At 64.1% G+C, this 16,074-nt stretch overlaps 1 protein-coding gene across 3 annotated transcripts in view; it reads left to right on the top strand.

Annotated features, from left to right (window-relative positions):
- The window catches only part of LRP1 (LDL receptor related protein 1), a 75,547-nt gene that overhangs the window by 28,002 nt on the left and 31,471 nt on the right, over positions 1-16,074 (top strand). For all 3 annotated transcript variants that reach the window (XM_064638924.1, XM_064638923.1, XM_064638922.1), the window contains 18 exons: positions 5,682-5,844; positions 6,847-7,069; positions 7,228-7,417; positions 8,484-8,627; positions 8,841-9,077; positions 9,251-9,431; positions 9,556-9,778; positions 9,934-10,123; positions 10,476-10,601; positions 10,711-10,851; positions 11,111-11,236; positions 11,451-11,567; positions 11,683-11,763; positions 14,022-14,189; positions 14,476-14,658; positions 14,943-15,143; positions 15,263-15,508; positions 15,701-15,898. In XM_064638924.1, the coding sequence (XP_064494994.1) occupies positions 5,682-5,844; positions 6,847-7,069; positions 7,228-7,417; positions 8,484-8,627; positions 8,841-9,077; positions 9,251-9,431; positions 9,556-9,778; positions 9,934-10,123; positions 10,476-10,601; positions 10,711-10,851; positions 11,111-11,236; positions 11,451-11,567; positions 11,683-11,763; positions 14,022-14,189; positions 14,476-14,658; positions 14,943-15,143; positions 15,263-15,508; positions 15,701-15,898 (3,138 nt within the window). The remainder of the gene's footprint in view (positions 1-5,681; positions 5,845-6,846; positions 7,070-7,227; positions 7,418-8,483; positions 8,628-8,840; positions 9,078-9,250; positions 9,432-9,555; positions 9,779-9,933; positions 10,124-10,475; positions 10,602-10,710; positions 10,852-11,110; positions 11,237-11,450; positions 11,568-11,682; positions 11,764-14,021; positions 14,190-14,475; positions 14,659-14,942; positions 15,144-15,262; positions 15,509-15,700; positions 15,899-16,074) is intronic.

The raw sequence follows: 16,074 nt of genomic DNA, 5'->3' as shown, positions 1-16,074 counted from the left end.
CCCTGTGTGGTGGTGGCCGTCCCCTGTGCCGGCCGGCTCGGACACAAGGAGGTGGCTGTTCCTGGGAGAGGGGGGGCCGTGCCGGACCCTCGGGGGCACTGGGTGCCTGTCCGGCCGCCCGGCGCCCTTCGGGGCGGGAGTTTGTCTTCGTGCCCGTCCTGTTAACATACTTCTAATTAAGGAAAATTGTCCCCAGGAGCAGTGTTTACCCACGGAGCGCGGGGCCGTCACAGAGACGGTCTTGTTCTCCCGGGGAGAGGACGTCTGGGGAGGGAAGAGGCAGAAATTCCTCCAGATTATGGTATTATGTAAATGTATCAAACGGATCATTCCCTATAAAAAGGAAAGTAGGAAACCGATGTATTGGAGGGCCCTGGGGACCGCATTCCTGACGAGCCTCCCTTCCTCCGCCGCCGGCCTTGCTGAGCCGAAACACTCGGCGACTTTTCCAAGCTGTTCTCCCGCCGGGGCCGCGTGTGCCGGCGGCTCGGGGGGCACGTGGGGCGCCCGCCCGGGCGTCTCGCTGGGTGGCGAGTTGGCCACGGCCCCCCTGCCCCGTGGGGCGGGTTGTGCCAGGAGCAGGGGACGGGGTGGGATCTGCTCTCGGGGTGGGATCTGCTCTCGGGGTGGGATCTGCTCTCAGGGTGGGATCTGCTCTCGGGGTGGGATCTGCTCTCGGGGTGGGATCTGCTCTCGGGGTGGGATCTCCGCGTCCGCCGCGGCACCGATGGGCGGCTCCGGGGTGTTGTCACTTGGGTTGTGGCCCCCACGGTTCCCTCTCTGCCTCCCGAGGCACCTGGGGTTGGTGTCAGGGCTGATCCGTCGTGGCTGGCTGGAGCAAGAACTGGGCTGTCGCTGCAGATGCTCTTGGACATAAATATTCTTTATTTATTCTTTATTATTCTTTATTTCAAAACCAACATGCAGATGTTGGCAGCAGAGCTCGGTCCAGCTCTGTTCTCCATCCCATGTGCTGGGGTGAGGGGGGGATGCTCCTCAGCAGAACAGGAACAAGGATTTGGTGTTGGGGTAAGGGGAAAATGCTCCTCAGCAGAACAGGAACAAGGATTTGGTGTTGGGGTGAGGGGAAAATGCTCCTCAGCAGAACAGGAACAAGGATTTGGTGTTAGGGTGAGGGAGGGATGCTCCTCAGCAGAACAGGAACAAGGATTTGGTGTTGGGGTGAGGGGAAAATGCTCCTCAGCAGAACACATTTCGGGAAGAATTTCTGCGTGGAAAGGGTGGTCAGGCCTTGGAAGGGGCTGCCCAGGGAGATGGTGGAGTCCCCATCCCTGGTGGTGTGCAGGGAACAACTGGATGTGGCACTCAGTGCTCTGGGCTGGGTGATGAGTTGGGAATTGGGCACAGGTTGGACTCGGTGATCCTGGAGGTCTTTTCCAACCTCGCCGATCCTGGAATTCGGTGGTTTTTTTGATGTGCTGATTCCCAAGCTCGTTGCACCTCCACAGCTTTAGTGGGTTTCTCTTCTTCCTCGCTCAAGGGGCAGGAGCCCGGGGGAGCTGCGGGGTGGCTGCGTCCCCCTCGTCCCCCTCGTCCCCCTCGTCCCCCTCATCCCCCTCATGCCCCTCATCCCCCTCGTGCCCCTCGTCCCCCTCGTGCCCCTCATCCCCCTCGTGCCCCTCGCAGCTGTCTGGGGTCGGTGTCGAAATCCCTGGTTTAATCTGAGGGAAGATTGCGCGTTTCCTTCCTCCTCCTGTCAGGCCACAATTGATGTGTTTGCAGACTGCACAGCAACTGATTCATGCAGAGCAAAGTTATGTGCTGGGTCAGCAAAGCTCCTTCCCCAAAAAAAAACCCACAGCTCTGCAGTGCTTGACTGGGAGAGGGGTAAATCAGGTGCTCCGTGGGTCGGGCTCTGGGAGGGGGAACCTCTGGCTGCGGCTCCCAAGGGCAGCGTGGGGTCGATGACCCACTTGTGTCAAGGAGTTCTTCAGGTGGGATGTCTCACCTGGAGCCCTGCATCCAGCTCTGGGGGCCCAGCATAGGAAGGATGTGGCCAGAGGAGGCCAAGGAGATGCTCTGAGGGCTGGAGCCCCTCTGCTCTGGAGGCAGCTGGAGAAGGGAGGGCTCTGGGGAGACCTTAGAGCCCCTTCCAGTGCCTAAAGGAGCTCCAAGAGAGATGGAGAGGGACTTTGGACAAGGGCATGGAGTGCCAGGATGAGGGGGAATGGCTTCAAACTGCCAGAGGGCAGGGTTAGATGGGATGTTGGGAAGGAATTCCTCCCTGGGAGGGTGGGGAGGCCCTGGCACAGGTTGACCAGAGAAGCTGTGGCTGCCCCATCCCTGGAAGTGCTCAAGGCCAGGCTGGATGAGACTTGGAGCAACCTGGGCTGGTGGAAGGTGTCCCTGCCCATGGCAGGGGGTGGAACTGGGTGATCTTTAAGATCCCTTCCAACCCAAACCATGCCAGGGTTCTGTGAAAGGGGAAGATCCGAGCTCCGTGTGACGCAGAGGATCTGGTGGCAGCTCCAGCTCGGTCAGGGTCGCTCGGGCCGTGGTGGGTGTGAAACCAGGAAACATCTGTGCGGGTGGGTTTCGGGCTTTGCTGAATTTGCCAACCCGCCCTCATTGAGCAACTTGTGGGTGCTCCCTCCATCCCCCAACCCTGGTGACCTTGTGGGTGCTCCCTCCATCCCCCAACGCTGGTGAACTTGTGGGTGCTCCCTCCATCCCCCAACGCTGGTGAACTTGTGGGTGCTCCCTCCATCCCCCAGCGCTGGTGACCTTGTGGGTGCTCCCTCCATCCCCCCTCCCTGCCGGGAAGGCCCCCTCACCCCCAGGGGGGGCTGCCAGCGTGGACCCCCCGGCCCCGCCGGCTTGTTTGGCTGCTTCTCCCGGGAAGAGCCTTGGAAGAGCCGACATCCCCCATTCTCTGCCCCCCACCAGCTCCTTTCCAAACACTCCCAAATAAATAAATCTTGGGAAATGAGTTCGGCATGTCGCAACCGCCCGCAACGCCCCGCCGGGGTTGAGCAAGGAGCAGGACTGACTCCAGGAGGGGAACTGCTGGGGAGGAGGCACAGGGGCTGCAGGAGGAGGGGGCGGTCGCTGCCCCCAAATTCTTGCTCCCGTGGAAGTCGTGGCAGGACCCCTCCATGTCCAGGGACAGGGTCATCGCTGCTGGGTCCCCCCAGTTGGGTCCACGGTGCGTCTTGATGGTCGTGGGTGGCCGTGGCACCTTCCCCGGGGGGAACTGGCACTCTGGCACTCTGCTCCTGGGGGTCACAGGGGGGGAGAGTCTGTGCCCCCCACTCCTCCCCTCTGCCGAGATGGGGGGGGGAGGTTTCTGCAGGCCAACACCGGGGGTTAAAAACAGACATTTGCTAAATTAGCTTCCACCGAAAGTTCAAGAGGAAATCCAGGTTTAGCTGAGGCTACAAGAAAGAGCTGAAAATAATAATAATAAAAATAATAATAACAAAAAGCGATTCCTGTGAAGGAGGGGGGGAGGATGGTGAGCAGGGAGAGAGGGAGCAAAGCTGGAAAACAAAAGCCTTTGAGGAGGGTAATGCTTTCCAGCTGCAAAAATACAGCCCTGGAGAGGAGCAAGTGCTTGCGTCACCCCCAGCCCCCGGTGCTGTCCTGCTCGGAGCAGGGGCCGGGCCAGAGACCCCCGGGGGGCACCAGGACCCTTCTGGTCCCCGGGGGAGCTGTGGCAGGGTGGGTGTGAGGGCAGGGCAGGGCTGGAAGTCTGTGGCTTGTTTTGGCCGTTTTCCCTCCAGATTCCTCTTCGAGTGTTGGTGAACGTCCCCCCTTGGATGGGCTGGACCCAGCTCCAGCTCGGCAGGATGTGGCTGCTGAGGCAGGAGAGTGATGGGAAAGGGGTGATGGCGATGGCTGGGCCCCCTCCGGGAGGAGAACCCGGGGGTCCCCAGCCCTGGGTGGGGGGCGAGGGCCCCCCCGCCGTCCCGCCGACGCTCCCCACCCGCCCCTGCTTGGATCCCTCCCCCGGTCCTGTGACTCTGACTCAGCCACGCAGGCGCCAGCCAAGACCTGCTTTTTTTTGGGAATTCTTGCACATCCCTTTGCTGAAGTGTTTCTCTCCCTGGCAGGGCTGTGCCTGGCCCTGCCGCCCCCTCCCCGTGTCGGGGGGGGTTTGGGGTGCTGGGGAGTGCAGGGGAGGGTTGGGGCTGCTGGTTGTGGCAGCAGGACTTGGGCAGCCCCATCTCAGGGGCAGAGAGTGGCTCTTGGCACCCCAGTGCACATCTTTAGGTGGTTTTTGCTCAGCACAAACCCCTCTATCGCCCCAGGAGCTGGGCCTGGGGGGCCTGGGGGTCCCAGCTGGCCCAGGAGCCCCAGGAGCCCGAGCGCTGGCCCTGGCACGTCGGGAGCCCTGCGCCGGCCGTGGGTTTGGGGCTGATGCTCATTCCTTGGCTCGGGCTGTTTCCACTTGTTTTTAAGGAGCTGCCTCACCCCGGGTGGTGGCTGCGGGCGCCGCGGCCTCGCCCTTCCGGAGGGGGGTCACTGTGGGCATCACCCCTGGCTGGACGTCCCCATCCCCATCCCCAGGGCTGTGACCTGGGCACAAGGGCTGAGAGAGCTGGCCTGGATAGCCCAGGCACGGGGGGCTGGGGTTTGTGCACCCCCAGACCCCTGTGTGCTCATCCCATGGTCTCCTCCCGTCCCCGCGGCATCGCCGGGGTGAGCCCACGAGCAGGGGGGGTGTGGGGCATTGCAAAACGCCCTGGCTTGATTCATGTTTTCCCTTCCGAGCTGCTGCGTTGGTTAATAATTCAGTGGTGTCTGGCCCTGCTCCTCCGGGGCTGTCTGGGTCCTGCTGGCCTTGGGGTGCCCAGGCTGGGGGGTCGCTGTGCCCCCCTCCCTGCTCCACCTTGCCCGCCTGGACTGTGGTGCTGCCGTGCTGGGGGCACGGGGGCCTGGGGGGCACTGACCCAAAGCACTTGGCATCTCTGAGACCTGCAGCCCCTCACCCCGGCCCCTGCCCTGGCGGGTGCAGGGAGGGCTGAGCAGGGCTGAGCGCTGACCCGGTGGCCAGGCAGGAATTCGGGTGCGTTGGGTTTATCCGATTTAACAGGCTTTCACTGGTTTAATTAAGTGCTCACACGCTGCGTGCCAGGTGCTGTCTCTCACCTGCTCCAGGCTCCAGGGTGTCCCTGCGGCTCCGGATTAGCTCCGCTCCCACCTCGCCCAGTGGGATCTGCCCACGGCCCCCCCTCTGCCACGCTGCTCTGGAACATCCCAGTGCTGTGGCTGGAGCCCCTTCCCCTTCCTGCTGCCCCCTCCCTCCTCTGGCACCCCCCTTGCAGAGCTTCCCCCTGTTCCACTGGTGTTCCTGCGGGATGTGTTCCCGGTGTTTCTGCAGGATGCTCTCCCACTGTTTGTACTGGATGCTCTCCTGGCTGTGTGTGATTTCCCCGGCTTGTCACTGGGCTGCCTGGGGGGCAGCAGGTCCCATGTGCCTGGGGAGCAGAGGATGGGGTGCTGGGGGTGCTGGGGGTGCCATGTGGCTCCATGTGGGGTGACCAGGGCAGGTCCCTGGAGTGCTGCAGGTCCTGGTGCCCTCGTGGCTCCGCGGCCTCATTCCCCAGCTGTGTTGGTGCTTGTGACCCCGGTGGGCTGGGACGGATCAGGGACCCCATGGGGGGGTTCCTGGCTCCCTCCTTCCCTGTCTAACCCCCCTCACCCCTGTCCTGGCCCAGACGTGGAGCAGATGGCCATCGACTGGCTCACGGGCAACTTCTACTTCGTGGACGACATCGATGACAGGATCTTTGTCTGCAACAAGAACGGGGACACCTGTGTCACACTGCTGGACCTGGAGCTCTACAACCCCAAGGGGATCGCGCTGGACCCAGCCATGGGGTGAGTCCTGGCAGCTCACTGCCCTTGGGGACAGCTGGCAAGGGTGGTCCATCCCTCTGGGGCTCGGGGGTCTCCTGTACCTGCCTGTGTCAAGCCCCCATCTCTGCAGGGACACCTCCCACTCCTCCTGCCCCGGCAGCGGCTCCGCAGGGCTCAGTCCTGCAGGACCCCCTGGCCCAGCTCGGGATAAGCTGCTGCTCCCAGCTCGTGCCACACAGCGTGGCCACAGCTTTGCTGCGGCTTTTGGGAGCTGAAACAGTCGGCTCCTTGCACGGCTGGAGCGGCTCCTCGTGCCTGAGTGTCCGGCAGCTGCCTCTGCACAGTCCCAGGGCTGGGGAGGCCGGGCTGCTGAATCACTGGAGCAGCTCAGGGCACGCACAGCAGCTGCTGGGCCCTGGGAGTGGGGAGCTGGCGTGGCTGAGGCCACAGTGGGCAGAGTGCAGTAACCAGCAAAGAGGGAAATTCCCCCCCTCACCTCCTGCTTTCCAGATTGGCACTTCCATCCTTGCCTGGATGGAGAAAGCTGGTGTTATTGAGCAGAAAATTGGGAGTATTTTATATAGACAGATAAATATTGCAGGGAAACCTGGAGAGAGACTCCAGCCTTCAGCAGGGCAGGTGCAGAGAAGCCCCACAGGGGACTGAGTTAAGTCCCCTGGGCTCTGTGGTGGTGGTGCCCATCCCTGTCTCTGGCTGTGCCTTATTGGGAAGTGGTGCCAGGAGCTGCTGCCGCAGGCAGGACAACTCCTGAGTGCCCAGGCAGATGCCTCAGGTTGTGTTTTAACTTATACAACCCCATGGGTTCGTGTGGAGGGCCCTGGACCTCCTCCAGTGACACCAACACATCTGGGTTGAAGCTCCCCTGGGAGTCTGGGCCAGACCCCGGCCACCCCTGTGCCTCCTGGTGTGAGCACACACCGTCCACACGTCCACACCCTCCCTCCTCTGGGGCTGAAGGTGCCATCCCGGCTCTGAGCCCCTGCCTTTGCTCTTCTCCCGCAGCAAGGTGTTCTTCACTGACTACGGGCAGATCCCCAAGGTGGAGCGCTGTGACATGGACGGGCAGAACCGCACCAAGCTGGTGGACAGCAAGATCGTCTTCCCGCACGGCATCACCTTGGACCTGGTGAACAGGCTGGTGTACTGGGCCGATGCCTACCTGGACTACATCGAGGTGGTGGACTACGAGGGCAAGAACAGGCACACCATCATCCAGGGCATCCTGGTGAGCGGGTTTGGGGCCGAGCACCGAGCGTGGTCCTGTCAGGGACGGTCTTGTGCCGTGAGTGAAATGGGGACAGGAGGTGGGATCAGGGGTTTTGCACACCTCAGAGCCAGGTTCTCCTAACTCCTGAATTCCTCCTGGATGCTGGTGCCTTCCAGATCGAACACCTGTACGGCCTGACCGTCTTTGAGAACTACCTGTACGCCACCAACTCTGACAACGCCAACGCCCAGCAGAAAACCAGCGTCATCCGCGTCAACCGCTTCAACAGCACCGAGTACCAGGTGGTGACACGGGTGGACAAGGGTGGAGCCCTGCACATCTACCACCAGCGGCGCCAGCCCACAGGTGGGAGCCCAGCCTGGCTGTAACAGCTTCTTGGGTCCTTGGACAAGGGCTTGGGTGGGATTTCAGGAAGAATTTCTTCACAGAGAGGGTGGTCAGGCATTGGCAGGGGCTGCCCAGGGAGGTGGTGGAGTCACCGTCCCCGAAGGTGTTGAAGGGATGACTGGACATGGTACTCAGTGCTCTGATTTGGTTGTCAAGCTGGGGTGGTCTTTTCCAACCTCAGTGATTCTGTGATTCCTGCTCCCCAGGCCCTGGGTGCTGCCGAACACCCCGGGGTGCCCCATTCCCTGCTCTCGCTGCGTCCCCTCCTGTGAGGGATGTGGCAGCTGTGGCACGTGATTGATGGATCACAGAGAGCTCAGGGATGTGGGGGCAGATGTGGCATCTTGAAATATTAATGGTCCCACACACTCTCAGTCCCCACTGCCTGCGTGTTTACCCCGCTGCTCCTGGGCACCAGGGGGTTTCCAGGGAGTTGAAAGGCTCCGGTGCTGCACCGTCCCCTCCCCGTGTCCATCCCCGTCTGCCCGCTCCCCCCCCAGCACCTTCCTGCACTTAATCAATTTACTCCTTTAAAATCCTCTTAGTGTCTGCAGCCTGCTCGGCATTTTCCAGAATACAGAATTAATCAGGAGATTTCTGAATGGGGAAGGAGTGTGATTAAGGGGCTCTCCAGGCTGTCCCTGTGCCGGGGCTCGTCCCGCCGGTGCAGCCCCGCTCTCCCCGTGGCCCGTGAGGGGTGGGCTGGTGTGACGGGGCAGTGTGGCCCTGTGACTGTGGCACTGTGCTGGGACATGCCAGGCTGGCTTCTCCACAGGGATCCTTCCCATGGGAAGGTCCTTTCCCATCCCTGTGCTGTCCTGTGCAAGTGCTCAGCCCCTCACTGACCAGCCGGGAGCTCCGGGGGGAATGGGCCACCCTAAAGTCCGGGGAGGACCCATGAGAGCATCTCCATGTCCCTGTGGTTGCAGACCCGTGTCCCTGTCCCCCTGTGCTCCCCACGCAGAGCAGGACCCCCCTGTGCTGCTCTGGTGCCTGTGGCTGCCACAGCCCCCTTGTGTTGCAGTGCGGAGCCACGCCTGCGAGCCGGATCAGTTTGGGAAGCCGGGAGGCTGCTCCGACATCTGCCTGCTGGGGAACAGCCACAAGAGCAGAACCTGCCGCTGCCGCTCCGGGTTCAGCCTGGGCAGTGACGGGAAGTCCTGCAAAAGTGAGTGCTGGGCATCCTGGGGGGAACGTGGGAGGCGAGGGTCCGGGGCCTGGGCTGCCTGTGGGCTCTGCACTCCCTGTGGGCACCGGTCACTGCCTCCTCCCGGCCTCTGTGTCATAGCAGTGACCCTCTGACAGCCCCAGTGCCACGTGCCACCCCTCCGGCGCTGCCCTGGCCCGGCTGGTGGCCACGGCCGTCCCTGTCCCTCCGCAGAGCCCGAGCACGAGCTGTTCCTGGTGTACGGGAAGGGGCGCCCGGGCATCATCCGCGGGATGGACATGGGAGCCAAGGTGCCGGACGAGCACATGATCCCCATCGAGAACCTCATGAACCCCCGAGCACTGGACTTCCACGCCGAGACTGGCTTCATCTACTTCGCCGACACCACCAGTTACCTCATCGGGCGCCAGAAGGTCGATGGCACGGAGCGGGAGACCATCCTGAAGGACGGTGCGTGGCCGAGGGGCCCAGCCCGTGCCCCCCCTCGGGGCTGGGGGCCCATCATCCCTCTTGGTTCCAGTGGGGATCGGGCGGTGCCGAACACACCCTGAGTCAGGTGGGGCTGTTGCCTCCACGTCTCGTCTCCCGGCTGGTGACGCGCCCGCTCCGGCTTTTCCCCAAAGGCATCCACAACGTGGAAGGGATCGCTGTGGACTGGATGGGGAACAACCTGTACTGGACAGATGATGGCCCCAAGAAGACCATCAGCGTGGCGCGGCTGGAGAAGGCCGCCCAGACGCGGAAGACGCTGATCGAGGGGAAGATGACGCACCCCCGCGCCATCGTGGTGGACCCCCTGAACGGGTGCGGGTGCCGGGGTGGGCAGGGCTGGCTGTGGGGGCACCACGGCCACGGGGACGTGGTGGGGTCTCTGCACTGTCACGAGCTGTGACGACGAGGCCAGGGCTCAGCTTAGGGTCTGTGGCAGGTGGATGTACTGGACGGACTGGGAGGAGGATCCCAAGGACAGCAAGAGGGGCAAGATCGAGAGGGCCTGGATGGACGGTTCCAACCGCAACATCTTCATCACCTCCAAGACCGTCCTGTGGCCCAACGGGCTGAGCCTGGACATCCCGGCCAAGATCCTGTACTGGGTGGATGCTTTCTACGACCGCATCGAGATGGTCTATCTCAACGGCACCGAGCGGAAGGCGAGTGGGGGTCCCACAGGCCCCGGGACACCGATCACCCCAGCGCCGGGGCTGTGGGCAGCCGGGGCATTGCCTCCCTCTCTCCCCTTCCATCATCCCTTGCCTCATCCCCCAGTGTCCATCCCGGCTCACGGAGCCTCTCGTCCTGCCCGCAGATCGTGTACGAGGGCCCGGAGCTGAACCACGCCTTCGGGCTGTGCCACTACAGCAACTTCCTCTTCTGGACCGAGTACCGCAGCGGCAGCATCTACCGGCTGGACCAGGCCTCCAAGGCCGTGAGCCTGCTCCGCAACGAGCGCCCGCCCATCTTCGAGATCCGGATGTACGACGCGCAGCAGCAGCAAGGTGGGGGCTGGAGCAGGGATGGGGCTGGGGGGGGAGGATGAGCCCTGCCTAAGCAGCCCCCCCACCTCTCTTTGCTTCCTTTGGGCCATCCCCATGCACGCTGTCTTTCTGTCCATAAACTCTGCTGGCGCTCATCCCCTGCCCTTGCAGCCCTCCCTCCCTCTCCCACCCCTCTTCCACGAGGCTCTGTGTCCCCTGAGGGGTCCCCACGGCCTCGTGAGATGGGGTCTCCAGCTGGGTTCCGACTGTGGAGTCCGTTGAGGGTGTCCAGGAGTCCAGGGACACCCCCGTGGGTCTGCAGGGGTCCCTGGGCACGGAGGTCCCATCTCCTCACCCCTCTTTGCCTCCCCAGTGGGCTCCAACAAGTGCCGCGTCAACAACGGGGGCTGCAGCAGCCTGTGCTTGGCCACCCCCCGGGGCCGCCAGTGTGCCTGCGCCGAGGACCAGATCCTGGGCTCGGACTCCGTCACCTGCCAGGGTAGGCTGCCCCGGGCCCCTCCTGGGGACCCCCCTGGGGACCCCCTTTCCCCACGGGCCGCTGTAGGTGGTCACCCGGTCCAAACCCTCGCTGTGCTCTCCCCCGGCAGCCAACCCGTCCTACATCCCCCCGCCGCAGTGCCAGCCCGGGGAGTTCGCCTGCAAGAACAACCGCTGCATCCAGGAGCGCTGGAAGTGCGACGGGGACAACGACTGCCTGGACAACAGCGACGAGGCCCCCGAGCTCTGCCGTGCGTGACCCCCTCCTGCGTGCTGGGGTTTGGGGCCGGTGGCTGGGGCTGGGTCGGGCAGCCAGGACCCCTCCATCCCCTCCCCAGCTGGAGGAAGGGAGCGGGATTGAGTGTGGTTGAAGGGAGAAATGGTGGTTGGGATCCTGATCCCCAGTTTGCCTTAGGCTCCAGCCCTTTTCTGTCTGTTTTTCCTGCGCTGGACGTGGAGGAGGGATGGGGTGGGATGAGGGGCAGGTCCTGAGCGGGTGTCCCCCCACAGACCAGCACACCTGCCCCTCGGACCGCTTCAAGTGCAAGAACAACCGCTGCATCCCCAACCGCTGGCTCTGCGACGGGGACAACGACTGCGGGAACAACGAGGATGAGTCCAACTCCACCTGCTCAGGTGAGGAGCCTGCCTTGTCCTCAGGGAGCCGTGGGAGGGTCCTTGCTGAGCCGCAGCCGTTGCTGTTCCCTGTGGGCTGTTGGGATCTCGCACATCCCTGTGCCCACCGTGGCTTCAGCTGTGCCTCGCAGGAGCCCGGGGGTTGTTCCCCACCTTCCCCTGGCACAGCAAGGCAGCACCAGCCACTAATGCTCTGTGTGTCCCTCCCTGCCAGCCCGGACCTGCTCCCCCAACCAGTTCTCCTGCGCCAGCGGCCGCTGCATCCCCATCTCCTGGACGTGTGACCTGGACGACGACTGCGGGGACCGCTCCGACGAGTCGGCCTCGTGCGGTGAGTGGGACTGGGAGCACTGGGAGCACTGGGAGCACGGGGGGCTCTGGGGGTGCTGCCCCTCACCCCTCCACGGGGTGTCCCCGTGCTCATGGAGCCTTTGCCTCCTCCACAGCCTACCCGACCTGCTTCCCCCTGACACAGTTCACCTGCAACAACGGGCGCTGCATCAACATCAACTGGCGCTGTGACAACGGTGAGAGCCCGGCCCGGACCCCACGGCCGCTCCTGTGGGGACGGCGAGACCCGAGGCGGGGGTGCAGCCTGGCAGGGACCCCGCCCGGGCAAGGGCCAGTTCTCAGCCTGTGCTGAAGGGCAGAGCCCAGGTCCCAGAGGGAGCAGGTGTGAGGCAAAGCCAAGCACATCCTGCAATCTCCAGCCCCACATTTCCCTTGGCTGCTCCCACTGCAGTGTGTGCTGCAGGAATGACCTGGCAGGGATCGTTTCAGACCTTGACGCCCTTTGAAAGGTCTCCAAAACTCTGCCCCAGAGCTGGAGCTGAGCACAGAGTGGCTGGTGCAGCTGGAAGGGCTCAGCCACGTCCTGCAGCCCCAGGGAGGGCAGGAAAGCTCTCCTGGTCAGCTCCCATCTGCCCTCGGATCTTTGCAGGGCCAGGCCTGGGACAGAGGGTTTGCCCCAAGGCTGCTTTGCTTCCCCACAAGTTTATTTGAGCCGCTCTGCATCGTTATGTTTAATTAGTGGCTTCAGAGCAGACGAGACACTGGATGAGCCCTGGGGATTAGCAGAGCTGTGGGTGGAGGACTCTCCCTGGAGCCTTCCTGAGCTCCCTCAGAGCTGGCCCTGCCGAGGGTGGTCCCTTCTCCTGGGATCCCCCACCGTGGCAGCCAGGCCATGGCGTGAAGGCCCTCCTAGGGCAGGAGCTGTAGCACCACAGGGCTCCCCCAGCCCGGCTGCCCCTGCTCCCCCAGCCCCCTCTGCTGCTTCTGGTCTCGCCCCCCGGTGCCTGCCCAGCCTGTGTGTGTGTCCGTGTCCGTGTCCACGTCCCGGTGTCTCTGTGCCCGCTGTGCCGTGGTGTGTTGTGTTTGTCACTGTGCCCACGCTCCTGTCTGGTGGTTCTGTGTTTCAGAAAAAGATTGTGGGGATGGCTCTGACGAAAAGAACTGTCCAAAGCCTACCGGTTAGTGCATAGATCAACATGCACCAGACCCCCACCTGGCCCCTGAGCCCCCAAACCTGCCCCTCCAAAGGGCTGTGAGCCCCGTGGGGCTGCTCTTCTGGACACTGGCAATGCCCCCCGTGCCTCCAGCAACATTCCCTGTGCCTCTGGCAATGCCCCTGTGCCTCTGGCAATGCCCCCCATGCCTCCAGCAATGCCCCCTGTGCCTCCAGCAATGCCCCCTGTGCCTCTGGCAATGCCCCCCGTGCCTCCAGCAGTGTTCCCTGTGCCTCCAGCAATGCCCCCTGTGCCTCTGGCAATGCCACCTGCTCTCTCTGGCAGTGCCTGCCAAGCTCCCTGGAAATGCCCCCCCGTGCCTTGGCAATGTCCCCCACGCTCTCCAGCGATGCCCCCCCTGCTCTCCAGCAGTGGGAGGGATGTGCTGGGTGCCAGGGAATGAACCCAGTGTCCCTCCCAGCTCACCAAGCAGGGTCACTTGGGAAGCTTCTCTTGGTGGAAGCCCGGAGGAGTCCGAGGCTGCAGGTACAGGAGCTGAGCTGCTGATGAGGCCGTGTGACAGCCAACAGTGCCATTGTTCCCAGCTGTGCCATGGTCCCTGTCCCATCATGAGGCACCAGGAGCCAATAACCTTGGCCAGGCTCGGATGGGGCATCCCCAGTGGAATGGAGCCCTGTCGTGGTCCCCATGCCAGGCCCCCCGTGCTGAACCAGCAGAGGGGCTGCATTGCCAGTGTCCTGGTACCCTCAGACCAAAGCTCCCCCTGCCCATCAGCGGGCCAGGGGGTTCCTCCAGGCAATCTGACCCCCCCAATTGGCTGCGCCAGCCCCCTCCCCGTGGGTGCACCCCCCGAGGAGTGCCCCGTGCCCCAGCCCTGCTCCCCCCGGAGCGGAGCGGAGCCCCCCCAGGTTCATGGCTGATCTATGCAGTTTCTGTGTTTCATTTTCTCTGTGCGCTGCTGGTGCTGTGGCAAACAGGGGGTGGGAGGGCCGGGGGTCTCTGGTCTCTGGTGGGGGTCCCGCCGCCAGCGCCGAGGGGCTGCTGTCACCCCATGTCCTGTCTGCTGGCGTGCTCTGCCCCGTGTCCCTGTCGTTCCCTGGCGTGCTCTGCCCTGTTTCCCTGTTGTTCCCTGGCGTGCTCTGCCCCGTGTCCCTGTCGTTCCCCGGCGTGCTCTGCCCCATATCCCTGTCGTTCCCTGCTTCCCCCACCGCTGCCTCCAGCGGGGGGGTCTCTGCTGTCCTCCCTCCTGCTGTTCCTCCGCCAGCCCCCTCCCTGTCGGGTGCCCGCTGACCCCCTGCCCGCTCCCCTTCCCCCTCCAGACAACGACTGTGGGGACAACAGTGACGAGGCGGGTTGTAGCCACTCCTGCTCCAGCAACCAGTTCAAGTGCAACAGCGGGCGCTGCATCCCCGTGCACTGGACCTGCGACGGGGACAACGACTGCGGCGACTACAGCGACGAGACCCACGCCAACTGCACCAACCAGGGTGAGCCCCGGCACGGGGGAGGGCGCGGGGCACGGACCCCCCACCACAGGCACGGACCCCTCCCCGAGCAGGGACCCCTCCCCGAGCAGAGCCCCGCTGCTTCCAGGCAGGGAATTCTGCGGCTTCCTCTGCCCACCCTGAGCGCCCGGATCCCCCTCCTGCGCCTCTGGGTGTCCCTGGCTCTTTCCCTGCTGGCTGAGAGCAGGGAACCCCCATCTGATCCCCCCCACCCCCTCACCCCCGGGCTCCTCGGGGCGCGGGCAGTGAGCAGGACCCCTGCCCGCAGCCACGCGCCCGCCCGGGGGGTGCCACGCGGACGAGTTCCAGTGCCGGCTGGACGGGCTGTGCATCCCCATGCGCTGGCGCTGCGACGGCGACACCGACTGCATGGACTCCAGCGACGAGAAGAACTGCGAGGGCGTCACCCACGTCTGCGACCCCAACGTCAAGTTTGGCTGCAAGGACTCGGGTGAGAGCGAGGGGAGGGAGGGGACCCGCGCAGGGGGTGCTGAGCTGTCCTTCCCAGCGCCGGGGAAATGGGGGAACACGAGCAGCCAACCCACAAACTGTGATCTTGACGGATGGTGTCGTCCTTGGATCCCTTCTCCCCCTCTGACCTGGGGAAGGGGCTGGAACTTGCCTTGGCGGGTCGGGGACAGGGGTGGAGGGACACCAGCTCTGGAGCACCCCAGGTGCCTGGAATAACGTCTCCTCTGGGTCTGCTCTGCCCCCTCCCCGCGCCCTCCCCCCCAGCCCGCTGCATCAGCAAGGCCTGGGTCTGCGACGGGGACAGCGACTGCGAGGACAACTCCGACGAGGAGAACTGCGAGTCTCTGGTGTGCAAACCCCCCTCGCACACCTGTGCCAACAACACCTCCATCTGCCTGCCCCCCGAGAAGCTCTGCGACGGCTCCGACGACTGCGGCGACGGCTCCGACGAGGGCGAGCTCTGCGGTGAGCGCGGGGAAGGGCTGGGGACGCGGGGAAGGGGTGGGGACGCGGGGAAGGGGTGGGGACGCGGCGTGTCCCGGGAGGTGACCGGGAGGTGACCGGAGCCCGTCCTGTCCCCCCAGACCAGTGTTCCCTCAACAACGGCGGCTGCAGCCACAACTGCACGGTGGCCCCCGGCGAGGGCATCGTGTGCTCCTGCCCCCTGGGCATGGAGCTGGGCGCCGACAACAAGACCTGCCAGATCCAGAGCTACTGTGCCAAGCACCTCAAGTGCAGCCAGAAGTGCGAGCAGGACAAGTACAACGTCAAGTGCTCCTGCTACGAGGGCTGGATGCTGGAGCCCGACGGCGAGAGCTGCCGCAGCCTGGGTGTGTGAGGGGGGGCTGCAGGGGCTGGCAGCAGCCCCCCGGCTGCCTCGGGTGGGGATTTGTCCTCTCACGGAGCTGAGGGTTGTGCTGATGGGCGTGGCTGGGTCCTGCCTGCTGACAGCAGACCTGTAGCTGGGCACACGATCCCCTGCCCTGTCCGTGCCCCCTCTGACCCGTCCCTGCTCCCCCCAGACCCCTTCAAGCCGTTCATCATCTTCTCCAACCGCCACGAGATCCGTCGCATCGACCTGCACCGGGGGGATTACAGTGTCCTGGTGCCGGGGCTGCGCAACACCATCGCCCTGGACTTCCACCTCAACCAGAGCTCCCTGTACTGGACCGACGTGGTGGAGGACAAGATCTACAGGGGAAAGCTGCTGGAGAACGGGGGTGCGGAGCCTCGGGGCGTGGGGGGCTGCTGGGTGGGAAGGCAGGGCTGCAGGTCTGGGATCAGTGACTCTGTGACACCTGCAGTGATGTGGCAGCTGATCCCATTCTGCTCTCGTTATGCAGGAGTTAATTAGCATTCCCAGTGCTTCCCTGCTGGTAATTGCAGCCCAGCAGCT

The sequence above is a fragment of the Pseudopipra pipra genome, chromosome 30 (genome assembly GCF_036250125.1).
Source record: "Pseudopipra pipra isolate bDixPip1 chromosome 30, bDixPip1.hap1, whole genome shotgun sequence".
Taxonomy (NCBI): domain Eukaryota; kingdom Metazoa; phylum Chordata; class Aves; order Passeriformes; family Pipridae; genus Pseudopipra; species Pseudopipra pipra.
This window is presented reverse-complemented; position numbering and strand designations above follow the sequence as displayed.